Consider the following 15,130-nt stretch of genomic DNA (forward strand, 5'->3'; position numbering starts at 1 on the left):
CCCCCTACAGGTCCTTCAGAAATTCCTTTAGTAATTTCCTCCTGACTTAACATTCCACTTGCCGGAAGGTCATTGCTGCCTCTGCTTTGGCCACAGGGGTTTTACAGTTCTGACAACTCCGTTGTCCTCTCAGGATATTTCCTGTGCTTCACTGTCAAAAATCTAAATAAAGAGCTTCTGTTAGGCAGTTTTCACTTACTATTACATTTTCAGCATTTCTTTGCAAATTCCTATTAAATCCCTGAGTACTGATGGTGTCAGACCAGTGGGCCTGTGCTTTTCATTTCTCCCTGAAATACAGGTACTGCCTTGCTCTCCTCCAACTGCACGGTACAAACCTCATGAACTAGATGAAACTCTGGTGTTGCCAGACCCCTCCATTTCCTGTGCTGCTCTCCAGCGCGTCAGGATGGAAATGAGATGGACCCACCACATCAGAATAAATTCTTAAAGAGTTTTTCATCCACCTCAGTTGTTTTAATTGCCTTTTCCTTACCCTGTTTTGATTCCATGGTCAGCATTGTGATCTTTATTGAAAAACAAAGCACTAGTTTAATTCGTGGCCGCCACACAGATAATTTTTACTCTATCCCATCTTAAACGCTTTTACAGTCTTCTTGGAATTTCTTGTGGAAGTCTTCAGCCCTTAGCACTAAAATAGTTTGTTCCTCAGCAGAAAACCACTACAGAATATTGTGCTGCCCAGGGTGTGCCGGTCTTAGCTTGGGAATTTCAAGTTCAGCCTCCACTTTACAAAGTCAGAAGTGTTCAAACAGTAGGAACTCGCCTTCCACAGTGACTCCAGGAGCTTCATCTTGCAATCTGACTTTCCTCCCTCAAGTTGTATAAAGATGTCTAAAACTACATCATTTGAATACAAAGGCGAGGACAGTGCTGCATGGAAACACACACACTCCCCCAAAGCTAGTCAGTCCAGATTGATAAATGATTATGGCAACCCTTGCAGTGAATGCTGTAAGCTGGAGAAGCTGTGAACACGGCCCGATTTATTTTTTTTCTTTTTAGCCATTTTTTGCTTGCAGTCAATAACAAGTCACTATTTTCTATTGCTTTTTGGCAATAGTTTTGTGTTCTTATTAGATAATTTACTACCTGTTCTTGCTAGTAGTCACCAATACACACTTTTGGAAACCTTCAAAAGAGCAAGATTTTCAGGAGTTTAAATTTCAGAGTTGCACAGAGATTTTAAAGGGCTGAGAGTGAGCCTGGAAATGAATACACTTCTCCGAGAGGTGCTGTCCCTTCTGTACACCCATACCATGGGACAGTCAGGGCCCAAAGCAGCACCTTTTTTTGTTTGACTCACACGCACCGATGGGACACGCTTGTGCTCTGAATATACAGACCCAGACCGGCAGGGTGCTCCCCCCTCTGCTGCCGTTCCACTCTCGGCAGCCCTCCTGCCCCGCCAGAGGGAAGGGAAAGGGGACAGCGGGCCGGCTGTGGGCAGCGCATCTGGACTTTGTTACCAACAGGTCTCTGCTCTTTCTCTTGCAAGTGGTTGACTGTTTGCTGTCTTGCTCTTTTGGGGTCTTTATGACAGCACCCAAAGAGCTGCTTTTTCAGGTGCTGCGCCCTGCCTAGAACCTTCTGCTGTGGCCGTTGTAATCTATTGCAGTCGGATGCTCAGACTCCCAGGGGCACTCGGAAGCCGCGGGCTTCTTCTGCCCTGGAGCTTCTGTAGCCACAGGGATGTACAGAAACCGCCCTGCGAGCTGAGGGCGTTTTACAGAACAGCCAGGGAAAACAATCAAGTTGCCAAACGACTTTGCTTAAAAGCAGTGCGGGCTGTGCGCCCCCGTCCCGGATGGTGTAGCGTGCTCGAGAAGCTACGGGTGAGTCATGTCCAGCTTCCAGTACTGGGGGAGAACCCTTTGCCCTCCTCAGCAGTTCAGGGGACACCACAGAATCGCCACAGGGGTCCCTGAAGTGCTTTTTCTAGCGTCCCGTGGAGACTTGTCTGGCTCAGATACGCACCTGGGAAGAAGGGGGATGGCAGTGGAGGAGCGGGGAGATGCCGGAAGGGTTTGTCTTCCCCATCGTGCCAGTTGACCCGTGGATAGAGGTAACGCTGCTGGTTTGATGGCAGAAGGGTTCCTGCCTCCTAAACACGTCGCCCCCTCTCTGGTGGAACATGGAGCCCGCAGCCGCTGCCACCGCTTGCATTGGTGGTTGGCTGAAAGAGACGTCGGCAGCAGCAGGTGCTTCCTCCTCAGGAGGGATCCGGACCCAGCCTCGGGGGGGGGAGGGGGTTGCCTGGGAGGTGGGGCAGAGTCTCCGCGCGCCGAACCTCCGTGCTTGGCTGGTCTGGAAGGAATCGCTGCTCTGCTGCCGAGTCGGCAAACGCCACGTGGCGAGGCGGTGACCGGTGTGGCCGAGAAGCTCCATCTTGGGGTCGGAGCAGTTCTGGTAAACTTCGGGTTCGTTGGCTGGTGAAGGAAGGGCCTGCGGCGTTGGTTGCCGGTGGCGTGAGCGTGCGTGTGAGTGCCGCAGCGTGCGGGAGGCGGCCTGAAGAGGGGAGGAAAAACCGGGAACGATGCGGACAGCGGAGTCCGGGTGTAACGTACAGTTGGGCGTAGGAATGATTTCTCAGTTCTGACATCGGACATGCTTGTCTCCTTCGAGGACCTCAAGCGAGCTCGCAGCGTGCTGCCCTTCCTAAATCACGCTCCTCGGCCTGGTCAAGGTGCTGTGAATGCAGAGCGGGAGAAAAACGAAACGGGGGTTAGTCACCAACAGGGGTAACGAGGTGTTTTTCTAATGCCAGTCGTATTTGTGTTTGCAGGAGAACTCCGACACATTACCAAGCTGAAACCTTGGAGTCTTTTTGATGTGCTTGTGGAGAAGTACGGGTGGCCTCACGAAGATGCTGCACAGTTTACAGATTTCCTGATCCCCATGCTAGAAATGGTCCCAGAGAAACGCGCTTCAGCTGGAGAATGCCTTAGGCATCCGTGGCTGAATTCTTAGCAGAATCTCCCAGCTGTAAAAAAAAAAGCCAGCAACCACTTTCCAATGCATCGGACCTAAACGGTGACTGTCACAAATTCTTTAGCAGGATCACACGTGAGCTGGCTTCAATCCTCAGACCTTTATTTTGCTTGAGGTACTGTTTGACATTTTGCTTTTTGTGCACTGTGTTCTTGGGGAAGGGTAGTCTTTTTGTCTTCAGCTAGTAGTTTACTCACCCACTTTCTTCAGAAAACACTTAACGTGTCTTTAAGCATTGTTTCTTGTGTTGTGTGGCATTCAGATGTCAGATTTTTGAACAAAGGAAACTTCCCCCCATGTGTTTTGGCAAGTTTTGTAACTATTTATGAAAAAAAAAAAAATATTTTAGCTGATGCATATTATATAATTTACAAGCGTAAGAAATTTATCAAGTCAGAACTGAGTTACGGCGAGGAATTGTACAATTTTATCTTCTGGCAAAGGGACGTCATTCTTGTATTATAGTGTATGTAAATGCACCCTGTAAATGTTTATTGCCATTTAAATATGGGACTGGGGACTCGATTTCAGAGTAAAGCGACTAAGTTTCAGAGAGCTTTATGGCAAACCAATTGCATGTAGTGGACTTTAAACTGCTTTAAGGAATTGTGTAAACTTTCTATTCTGTAGCAGTTCCCGTTCATTGGATTTTAAACAAAGTGGCTCTGGTTTACAGGATTTCATTCCCCAAACGGCACTTTAAAGGAAGGCTAGACTTCTTTCTAATAAAGTATGCATTATCATTTAGCACTCCCTTTTAGAACTTTTGCCTATTTTAAGTGCTTTTAAGAAAAGAAAAATAGCAATTTCCCTTACAATGTGATAGTGAAGACATGGTACCATATGGTGTTGCCTTTTTATAAGCACTGTAAGTTGTACTATACCTTAAGGAAAAAAAAAAAATAATTAAAAGTCGAGCATGAGAACCACTCTCTGTGTAGAATTACTGATCTTTTATAATAAAAGTGTGTGCTTGGCATCAGTTAAGGAAGGATATAGCTGCAGATACTTACAGTGCAGTGGGTAAAATAATCCAAGAAGCGAGATCATGCTCATTCCATTCATAGCTTTACATGTTTCTAAAACAAATTGCACTAGCTTTATTCTTTCCCATAACTAGACATACGATTACCTGTTGTAAGTTGCACGCAACAATTACGTGTTTCCTAGGAAAAAAAAAAAAAAAAGCTGCATAGGCTGAAGCTTATAGGCAATACAGATTTTAGAATGTACAGTACGGAGGTGTGTTTTGGCCTCTTTTAGAAGTCAGTGGGATGAATGTAAGCTTACTTCTGATCTTCATGTAACTACGGTGCCACTTTTTTCTTGACTTTGTCCATATGAAATTTATTCACATGCCTTTGCAATAACTAGATTGTGAGACGATAGCCCCATGCTGTAACAATAACCAGTTGTTTGAGGTGCTTGCAGTTGTCTAATTAAAGTGTTTTGTTTTTTCAGACAGTGTGCTGGTCATTGGACTCTTTGCTAGCCCCGACTCCAGCTCTTGGTTTGCGGGAGGGCGGGGGGGCGGGGGGGGGTTGGTTTAGCCCGGCCAAAGCCCAGGGCAGCTTCTGCCATCAGCCTTAACATCCGTCACCTGGCGGAGGCCAGAGCGTCCCGAGGGGCGAGTGGCCCGGGCTGCCTGATGCCGTGGCTGAGCGAGACGGGGCCAAACCAAAGAGCGTTACCGATTCCCTAGGAGGTGCTGAACTGCTCTAAACAAGCAGAGGATCGCCCGGCTGCAGCCGCCCCTCCCCGCGGGAACGGCAAAGCCCGCGCCCAGCCAGCACGGCGCAGGCGCGGGGCCCGGGAGCAGCTCGTCCCCACGCTTCCCCCCGGAACGGCCGTGGCGACGACGCCGGCGCCAAGGACGAGGCCGCGGCGGACTCCAGAGCCAGAGGTACAAACGCTGTCCGGCTTCACGCCCGGCCTAGCCGCCGGTGGTGCCTAATTGCTGCAGCTGATGAGGAGCTTGTTCTTGAGTATGTAGAAAATCCTCGGAGGGGGCCGAGGTGAGGCGAAGCGGGGCCCGTGCCGGTTCAGCAGCGCAGGGAGGCCCCGTCCCGCGCGGCAGTGCCGCTCCAACACCTCGCCACCTATGGCGTGTTTTACACTCTCTTGTATCTGATGTAATGGTGACCTACCCTACCGCACGGAGGGAGGGAAGGGGGTCAGGCCACCCCGATGCGAGTGCTGGGCTGTGGAGGGGGACGCAGTTTTTCAGAATCTCTGCCCGAGCGGCCCAACAGGGCGGGTTGGGTTGGGCGTTTCTGCTGTTGTTGGCGGCCTCGGCCTGTTCTACTTCACGTCAGCGCAAAGTGTGGGCCGTACCGTGCGAGTTCCGCACAGCCAGCAGCTGTTCAGGAAGGTACTTCTAGTGTGCTATTTTTACTAATAAAATTTTTCAGTAGAGGCAAATGAGAATTTAAAGTAGCTGCCCTTTTTTTCCTACATGTTAAAAAGAATTAGCACCTCTTCTCAGCCAGTAGGAGCAGCCGCTTCCCCTCCTGTCGCGTTTCAGCCTTTCTCACAGGCCTCTTTTCTCCTCTGGTCCCGCCGTCTCGGTCCTCGAGCGCCGTCCTGTTGGGTGAGAATTCAGAGCTGTCACTACCGGGCTGCCAGGCCGCTGCCCCCCACTCCCAGCTCAGCCTGGCCCTGCGCCCCACCAGCGCAGCAGGAGTGAGCTCCCCCCGGGGTCAGGCCCCCCCCCCAGCCTGTCCCCCCCCCTCCCCGGAGCCGCCCAGGCTCGGCGTGCAGGGGGCAGGTGGCTGCATGGAGCAGTTGAGGTGATTTTTGAACTCCGTGGGAACTCTGGCAAGGTCCTGGTGCCCACCCTGCACTCCCCAGAGCAGGGGAGAACAGGCGGGTGCCCCCCACCCCTGCCACGCGGGTGTTCCTCCCCTGGGGGGTGGGGGGAGCCCCCCTCCTGCGAGGGTGCAGCCGAGCCCCAGGGGGGCTGCTCAGGTACTGAAGGCCACAGCCCTGACGACATACCACCCTTCCAGGACAAGTAGGTAAAACTGACATAATTGTGATTTATTAACATGAATTAAAATGCCCAACCAGTGCTGCAATGTGACAGTATATTAAAAAAAATTTAAAGATCATATACTGTACTACTTTCACAAAGATCACACTTTTTTTTTTTTGCAAAAGAGACTTATTATATACAATACTATATCAAATGAAAGAAGCTTTAAGCAATTTTACAAGCAAAAGAAATACAGTATTTACAGCACTTGTCAGAGACATTAGAAACAGTCTATACATTAAATTACAATTTCTGCAAATAACTGATGAAACAAAAAGCCATGTCCACACCAAAACTATAAAAATTTGTATTGCATTGTTTCCTATCTCTATGCACACAAAGAACTGTTGACAGAAGAAAATGAAAAAAGAAAAAAAAAAAGTTAGTGCCATCACTTAGCCTGTGTACTTATTTAATTACATATGTATAAAAGTAATATATAAAACATTCACTAAAATGAATTTAACTGCAACAATAAAATTTTAAAGATTATGCAGCATCAAACCTACTGCCAGAAAAAACAGCTGGAATGTTCACTTACAAAATAAAAAGAAATACCTAATACTGGCTTAACAGCACATTTTCAGGAATTTTAAAAAGCAAAAAATGGAAAGAATACAATGAGAGAGCACTGGTGTTTGCTTTTATACAAAGTATCATGTACAAGCTTTAAAAAGTACCTCCAACAGGTACATATGAAATATACAGTTTATATTACAGAACATTTTAAAAATGTTTAGAAGTCGAGGGTCCGTTCTAATGCCACCCTGACCCATGGTAATTGTTCTGAAAGGTGGGCGGCACCTGTGCTCTGTGGAGGGGGATCTGTCCGGGCACGGGCGACGCCTGCTGTGGCCCCTGCACGGCGTGGGGGAGCGCCACGGAGCCGGGGTGAGGGCAGAACCCCGGGGCCGGGGGGGTCGCGATGCTGTTTGGTCCTTGAGGTTGGATATGGGGGCCCTGACCGGGCAGGGGGCAGTGAGGTCCCGTTCCAGCAGGCTGATGTTGAGGGCCAGGTCCCAGGGTCGTGTGATGCGGGGCCGGGGAGGAGTAGGAGGAGACGCTCGTGTGAGCGTTCGAAGGAAAATGGGGGGGTCCTTGATGGGAGGGGTGGTGCAACCCTTGTGCTGATGCAGGGTGGTGCCCCGAGCCCAGGACGCCGGAGGGGGGGGGCGGCGGGGGCGGCGGCGCGGAGCTGACGACGTGCTGGTGCTGTGCTTGCAAACCTTGGTGTCCAGGGGCAGGGTGGGGGGGCTGGTGGTGCGGCAGGGGGCCGGGGGGGGGGCGGCGGGGGGGGCAGGTGGTGCCCAGCAGCCTGCGAATGGAGGTGCGATCCGGGAGCTACTGCCACGGCGTGAACCGGCCCGACGACGTGTGCTACAGGGTGCTGCTGATGGGAGCTCTGCTGCTGCACCAGGTGGGGGCCCGGGGCCGGGGGCGGCGGGGGCGGAGGAGGAGCAGCGGCCGCCGCCGCCTGGTGATGGATCCCGGGGCTGGGAGAGGGCAGGAAATGCCCCGCAGGGACGTGGTGCCCCGGCCCCCCCTGCTGAGCCGCCGGGCCGGGAAGTGCTGGGGTTGGTCCAGAGGAGAATACAGTCTGGGGGGGGATGCTGCCCTTCAGCTGGCTGTAACTCTGAAAGTTTCCAGAGGGCTGCTGGCTTGGGTAGTAAGTAGAAGAGGGGGGTGGGGGCGGCGGGGGAGGTGGTGCGTTGCTGTTCAGGTTCTGTTGGTTAAACTGGCTGTAAGAAGCTGAAGATTGTCCTGAAGTTGTCTGAGGGAAGAGGGGGGCGCTGGCCGGCTGCTGAGTGCTGGGCTGGAGGGCCGGTGCTGCCGGGTAGAAGTTGCGGTGTGTTTCCCTCTGGGGCGCTGCCACTTGCGGCGACTGCGGGTGGTGAGGTCTGTAGGGAGATCCCAGCTGCTGCGAGGGGGGCTTTGGCGAGAGGTAACCGTGCTGCACCGGCGCGTGGGGCGTGGAGGGCTTGGGGGGGTTTTCCACGTGAGGCGAAGGGGGGCAATGCAGCTTCAAAGGTGCAGAAGGCAACTTCTGGGAATGGGCAAGTTGCTCGGCAGAACTGCGCAGGTGGGACTGAGATGGGTGATTTTTTGAAAGTGCTTGGACGTTGTTTGTCAGCTGCTTTTGCTGCAGCTCAGGTTTCGGATGGTTCGCACATTCGGCCTCGGGTGCGTTAGCGGCAGTTTCCCAGTGCGAATCTGGTTTTGTGGGTGTTTTCCCAAGTGACTGCGTTGAAACTACAGGACTCGGTGAAGAGGGCTGGAAGGAAAAGAAACTCAGTCAGTGCAAAACATTCAGAATAGTCAACTGCACGAGTTTGAACAAAAAGAACTCCTCAGAATACTGTTTGCTCCCTGTGATGGTGAAAAAAAAAAAAAGTGTTGAGGCACAGGATGTATATCTGGTATATGAAACCCAGCGACAACAGAAAGCTTAAACTTAGCAAGACACTGTTTCAAGCAAGCATGTTGCCAATCAAAGTCAAAGACTAGCAAGTGTAGTTTAGAGAGGTAACAGAAATACGACCCACCAGGTCAAAGTCAGAATCTGTCCTTCGTTAAAGTTTTAGATTTCTAAGTCTGAAAAACAATTCCAGACAAGACCATTTACAAAAATAAAGCCATCTTTCGAGTGATCCAACATTTGCAGCTGGCATAGTGCAAGGCAAACAGACTAAACACTACAACCTGAATTCCTTCATTTAATACTGTACGGGCACACATCGGCCTCTGAAACAGTGCCAAGCCCTGCCACGGAGAGAGCCGACGCCTCTTAGGGTACGCAGTACGGAAATCACATTACTGCCGCCAGTTCCGAGTGCCAGTTCTTCAGCATTCACTGCAGAACTGCAGGGATACCCAACCCACCGATACAATCTCTTCTGTGCCTACAGAACCTAAGATCATACACTAAGAGGTACAGCTACCGGAAGAACAGAACATAAACCAACTTTTTATTGTGCATGGACTACCACAAACGCTCTTACAAATGCTTACCTGCATGTTATATGATTGCACAGACACCCAAGTAGTAAATCATGAGACTGACATTTTTTTTAAAGAGAACTCAAAGATGCACGAGTGTGCTCATATGCACATGATACAACACGTGCATGTGCTAACAGGCACCTGCACACACTGGGCATTACCTTGCTTGCTTTTGACGGACTCTTACAAGTCTTTTGTGAAGTATCTGGGGACGGACATTCAGAAGTAGGCTCTGGATTTTCAGGATCAGGCTCTACAGACATAAAGCAGAGATAAATATAAAAGTGGGAAAAGCAAATCTTTTGCAAAGATCACTAAGCACTTTATATTTGACTTTATAAGAGCTGTTAAAGTTGTTGTAAGAGATTATTCAACATGTCAAGTGTCATACAAGGTCATCTGCTTACTGACCTTCCATAAATTCAGTGAAAGAAGGGACTTTAAGCTGCAACTGGGAAATGAGATTTGAATGAGATGAAGGTGGAGACTGAACATGAGACGGTGAGCATGGGCTACAAGGTGTCTCTCCCCCTACAGACGAAGCAGACCCAAACATCACATTAGAAAGATGACGGACTCCCGCGGGGGAGCTGGTTAGATTTCTCTACCTTCAACGTGACAAATCAACTCACCACTATCCTTGTCTTTCCTATGATCGCTGAGAAGTAAAGCTCTCTGATAACTTCGCTCTCTCACTTGTTCCACAGAGGTTGATGCAGTCCTGGAAGAAAGAAATGGGTTTTGAATGAATTTAGGAGGAGGTACACCCACTGACCAAGTTCAGGACAATGTATATGCAAATACAGGGTCAGAGAACGGTTAGTGTTGACTGCATGCAGAGCCAGATAACTGGCTGTACTAACAAATCACATTCCTTAAATATCTTGTATCTATTTTCTCCCACTTTAAGTATACAGATTTCCTGCAACCTTATACAAATTGACAACTCTTATTACGGGAACATCTGTAGATCTGGTGGTTTAGGGTTTTTTCCCCTTTTTTTTTTTCCGAACAGTGGGGAAAAACAAAAAAAAATAAAAAAAAACCTGCACTTCAAAAAATAAAGGTTGCAGCTACTGCTGGAAGTAGTATTTTTCTTTCTTCAAGAATTTGCTCTTTAGTAGTAGATCCATAGTTGTAAACTACTGCGTAACTACAAATATGTCTTTAAGCTTCTACATGTAACTTGCCAGACAGTGGGTATGACTGTCAATTTGTAACTTTTCTTATAATCAATTGCATCTGACAATCACAACCTAATCAAGAAGAAAATAAATTACAGTACTCTACAAAACTCCCATTTTCTTTCAGGCAAGAACATCCGGCATTACTCTACAATACTGTTGTACTAAAATAAATCTGTGTTGTCTGCAGGATTACTGCAAAAATGTACAAATAAAGTCCTCCCTGTTTAGCCTGATTCCACATTCTTTGCTTACAATATAGTACACTACTTCCTGCACAGTGAACTAACAGCCCCTTTCCAGTGAAACTCTGAAGACTGCACTTACGTTCTCCCTTCAATTTGCTCTACAAAATCCTTCTGCTCAGGAATAGCTGGAGCATCTGAGCAGAAGGATGTTCAACTCCTCAGCCCACGTTCGTCCCCACCACCTTAGGCCTTCGCTACAGCCTAAGAAACATCTGCAGGGTTTATTTTGTGCTAGTAGCATTCTGGCGACGGCACCACCACAGCTGACTGTCTACCTTACGGCTACCAAAGGTTGCGCAGCATTTACACAGGCTGAAGATGTTCTATCTCATCCCCCTTCACTCCGTATCTCTACCCAGGATTTTTGGTTGCAGCACCCAACAGCGCACACTGTCTGCACAGAGAGGAACCATCGAATGACCATAAAACAACGATGCAAGTATCCCCACATACTCTCTACCTGAGGGGAAGGAACCGTCAGGCAGCCCGCGTGCAGCCCTGCACATCGCACTTACAACTACAGCAAACACCACAAACACATCCCAGACAGATTCCTGAAAAACACACTTCCTAAAGTCTTCTAGAAGCTTTTGCTCAATCAGTATAGATCATTCTCCTGTTCCACCCTTCTCCCCTATAGTAGCTCTAAAAGGTTTTGAGATTTAAGATGAAAAATACTCTCTTTGGCCCACGGACAAAGCAGCGGCGATGCAAGGACATGAGTGCAGAGCTGAGGCGCTGTAAGAGTCAGACTCAAAGCTCTCCCAACCATCGCAGCAGCCTCTCCGTCCTGCTGCTGCTCTCTCCTGCGCAAGCGCACGCGGCCCAACCTGTGCAACGTGGCAGGAGAGCTCCTACTCCCCCATGCCATTTTCTACAGATCTGTAACTATCATTTACCTACGCAATTTTATAATCTACAGAACCAGGCAACTTGTCTTGCCCAAACCGATACCTAATTTGCTCTTTGAAAACAAAAAAGCAAAGCAGAATGAAAATAAGTTAACCAGTATCTTATGGGTAGTTTTTCATATATTCTTTGTGTGGTACTTGCTAACTTTCTGAGGAAAGAGGTAAAACAACTCCACTAATCTGAAAGAAAGGTTTCAGTCAGTCATCTGCAACTGCACTCTTATCAAGAAAAACTAGATTTCAAGTAGAAAAGACTTCAAGTTAAGTGCATAATAATTCTTCAGCATTTTACTCCTGGACTGTTGTGGCTTACCACTGAACTTCTGGTTCATTCTTCTCACTGGAAGAAGATTCCTTAATTGCACAGTTGTTGCCAATGTCTTCTGGAGCTGCATTATAGACAGTAGTTGGCAGTGGTACAGGTAGGCTTGCAGCGTTCTCCGTTTGCTCCCCGTTTTCACCACTGTTGTTATACCCATCATTAGCACCATTGTTACTACTTGTATTTCCTCCACCAGCAGCATGAGGAGACACAGTAACCAGGGGGAAGTTTTCTGTCTTTGAGCCACTTTTTCTAGCTTCTCGTTGTCTCTTACGGTATTCTAATAAAGATACCTAGGGAGGAGAAAAAAAAACAAACAACAACAAACAAATAAACATTAGAAGGGAAGTTTACTTGTTTCCTTTCTCACAGTTTCAATTAAATGCTTTCTTTCAGTAAGACATACCATTCACTTGGTTCTAAAAGAAAATGGGGATAGATTAATTGAAGGTATTTCACCACATCTGCAGTGAATTTACAGAGTACTGAGCTACCAATGACTGTAAGGACGATGTTTAAAAAAAAAAAAAAAAAAAAAAGCTCCTGCCAAGAGAAGTAAGCATTCTGCCTCAGGGAAGGAGCAGAAGATGATGCAGCACAAGGTTTGCTGCTGAAGTCATACTGTTGGTTGAAGCTACAAGGGACTTCACAGTTTTTCCTGGAACTGCAGCATTAGTAAGAGTATACTGATATAGTAAAGCTAATATTAAGAGATGTCACATCCTGCTCTCAGTCTGACTCCCTCATGAAAAACCCACCATGCTCCTGTTTCACTCTACTGCATATATCAAAGGATTCTCTTAAGCTCTTCATGTGTTTCGCTTAACATAAACTACTTGCAACTTAAACCGGTAAAAGAATTAAAGTTTATTTTGAATTCCTGTCTTTACTGCACTCTAAGAGAGACTGATGAAGAAAGTATTTTAAAGCTAAATTCCAAGTAAAGTTTATTACCAAAAACCAGTGACAGGTGAAGGGAAAAGTAGTTTCTACTTTAAATATAGTATATAAATATCACTACGCAGAAGTTTCCATCAAATAGAAAACAGTTTAAATTTTCAAATGTTATTCCTATGTATCTTCAGTATTTGAAGCAGAAATATCAACCATAAAACCTACTTTATTCATTAGTGACACTAGTTTGGTGGAAATTAGATTTAATGTCTTTAAATCTTTTCTTCTAGTTATCAACAGCCTACTCTGAATCATATAGCATCCAAAAGAAGAAACTAAAGAGCAATAATGAAAAAAAATTCAGGTTTAACTGGCTTATTCTTGAATAAAAATGGACATCCATTTCTACACAGAGAGAAAACCCAGGGCAGCCTACTTTGTTTGCAGTCCTGTCTGTTTTTTGTTTGCTTGCTTTCAAACAGATCTATCCGTTAAAGACTCATCTATGTGTCAGGGTAAAAACAGTTTAAAATATCTGATTTTTCATAAAAGAAAGTTCAGGTTAGGTTAAGAACTGATCTTGCTTTCCAACAATCTGTATTATTTCCACATCACATAACTGGGATCCCTTGAAGAACACTGCTTTAAAGAAAGCTTAAACATTAAGACTGGATGAAACCTATGCAGTGTGGCCACAATGTACAGGACCGTATTGAAATGGGATGAACTTGTGCAACAGTGAAACAGAGGAGCAAATGCCCACAGAAATGTTGAAATTCGGCAAAACCTCCTTTAACAACTGCACAAGGACATTCGTGTATTGTCTGACCGTAGTGAAAGGCTTTTATTACTCTCCTACACAATTCCTGAATTCTCACCTCCTTAGATGAGATTGCCCCCCCCTCCTTTTTACACTGTAAAAAGTTACTTTTTTTTTTTGTGTCCTTGGAAAGCCCAAACCCCATTCTTTCAGGGGTACACATACAATTTTCTCTGGCTGTTTTTTCAAATTGAGATTGTTGGAAAGGAATCCGAGGGGATGTCAGGGGGAAGCCACACCTTTTTTCCTTTGGGCATTAGCACAGCGTAAGCCCTCGGCAGTAACAACATGAAACAATCCTTGTCAGCAAGAGAAAGGTGGGAGGGCTACTGAAGCACTGAGTGTTGCTGAGATTTGGGGAAAAAAAAAAATAAAATTAACCTTCAAAGAAGAATGAAGCTACAGTGGCTTCTTAATGTTTTGGTTTTGTGTTTGTTTTGTTTTTGTCTGTTTTTTGTTTTTTTGTCTTTGTTTTGTTTTGTTTTGTTTTGTTTGTTTGTGTTTTTTGTTTGTTTGGTTTTTTGTCTTTTTTTTGGTTTTGTTTTGTTTTTGTGGGTTGTTTGTTTGTTTTTTTTTTTTTTTTTTTTTGTTTGTTTTTGGCTTTGATGAAACAGCAGGTCTACAGTTATACACATGGAATCTGTAAAATTCTCAGGGTCAGGACCAGGTAAGAACAGAGCTCCTACCATCTTGCTTCAGTTGTGTCTTAGTTTGAAGCAAAGTAAACAAAAATCCAGCTGACAGAGAACTTCTGAAGGAAGAATGATGAGTGCTCCCTAGCAGGGTGCCCCCAGAGCACTGGGGAGGAGGCATGTACAGGGGGGTGCAAGGGGACTAAAAAGCCCAACACCCTGTTGTGCATGCATGTACACACGCAGACTATGCCCCCAGACCCCCGATCATTACTTCCATAAAGAAAATAAATCACATCTTTCAAACAAGAAAGATCACTACAGTCTGCTGTGAGACAACTGGCCATCTGCTGCATTGGAGAGTATTGCTCTCCAAGTTTGTCATTTCCACGAGGAGCAGAGGGAGTGTAACCTGACAGTAAGGTGAAGTGAAGGACAGTGATGCAGAGTAATCGCCAATTCTGGTTTGAGTTACCCGTGACCACAAAACTTACCCACAAGAACAGTTTCATGAAAGTAGCAAATTTAAACTGTGCTTATTTTTCACACACTGTATTTTATAAAAGAAAAAAAATAGCAAAGAAAAAGATTTCTTGGAACTAAGGATTTCTATGTAGTTCTAACAGTGAAACCAAGATACCTTAACTATATAAAAATTGTAATTTTAAAGTCTCAATACCATAAATCTGTTAGTGCAACTTCTTGCAGTAATTCATAACAAATGTTCACGAATTCATAACAAGTGTATCATCTGTATGATGCTGGTATATATTCTATATAACAGAATGTTGTAATACTTGGCATAAGCAGCCATTTTTAAAACTGAAAAGCAATTATTTATTGAGCAATTCATTTAAGACTCATGAAATAAAAGTGAATTTTTATCTATTACTTAAAAAAAATAAATTTACTAATGTGTGTATGCAGCTTTACTCTTTGCTCTTCGTTATTTCCCCTGAATAACGTCTCCCACATTGTAGTATCTAAAGGTGAGCCATCAGTTGTTTTTTATTATATTATGGTTCTTTCTGTTATAGAAATATCATTAGCAGGCTATGTAAGACAGACCAAAT

General features: G+C 46.1%; 3 protein-coding genes across 8 annotated transcripts in view; 1 reads left to right on the plus strand and 2 right to left on the minus strand.

Moving 5' to 3' along the window:
* Positions 1-4,476, plus strand: part of SRPK2 (SRSF protein kinase 2) — a 148,513-nt gene extending 144,037 nt beyond the window's left edge. For all 6 annotated transcript variants that reach the window (XM_042793144.1, XM_042793145.1, XM_042793146.1 and 3 more), the window contains one exon: positions 2,807-4,476. In XM_042793144.1, coding sequence (XP_042649078.1) covers positions 2,807-2,991 — 185 coding nt within the window. In that variant the 3' untranslated portion in view covers positions 2,992-4,476. The remainder of the gene's footprint in view (positions 1-2,806) is intronic.
* Positions 1,456-5,893, minus strand: LOC116962446 (uncharacterized protein DKFZp434B061-like). The gene is made up of 2 exons (XM_032996207.2): positions 5,488-5,893; positions 1,456-2,710 (listed from the first exon to the last, which is right to left on the minus strand). Exon 2 carries the CDS (start codon positions 2,628-2,630, stop codon positions 1,905-1,907), a length of 726 nt encoding a protein of 241 aa, XP_032852098.2. The 5' UTR covers positions 2,631-2,710; positions 5,488-5,893; the 3' UTR covers positions 1,456-1,904.
* Positions 5,894-6,030: 137 nt separating this feature from the next.
* The window catches only part of KMT2E (lysine methyltransferase 2E (inactive)), a 62,028-nt gene continuing 52,928 nt past the window's right edge, over positions 6,031-15,130 (minus strand). Inside the window, 6 exon segments of the mRNA XM_032996201.2 lie at positions 6,031-7,330; positions 7,332-8,318; positions 9,208-9,299; positions 9,458-9,577; positions 9,679-9,767; positions 11,703-12,004. Of these exon segments, the coding sequence (XP_032852092.2) occupies positions 6,803-7,330; positions 7,332-8,318; positions 9,208-9,299; positions 9,458-9,577; positions 9,679-9,767; positions 11,703-12,004 (2,118 nt within the window). The 3' untranslated portion in view covers positions 6,031-6,802.

The sequence above is a fragment of the Tyto alba genome, unplaced genomic scaffold (assembly GCF_018691265.1).
Source record: "Tyto alba isolate M040663 unplaced genomic scaffold, T.alba_DEE_v4.0 Super-Scaffold_2, whole genome shotgun sequence".
NCBI classification, from domain to species: domain Eukaryota; kingdom Metazoa; phylum Chordata; class Aves; order Strigiformes; family Tytonidae; genus Tyto; species Tyto alba.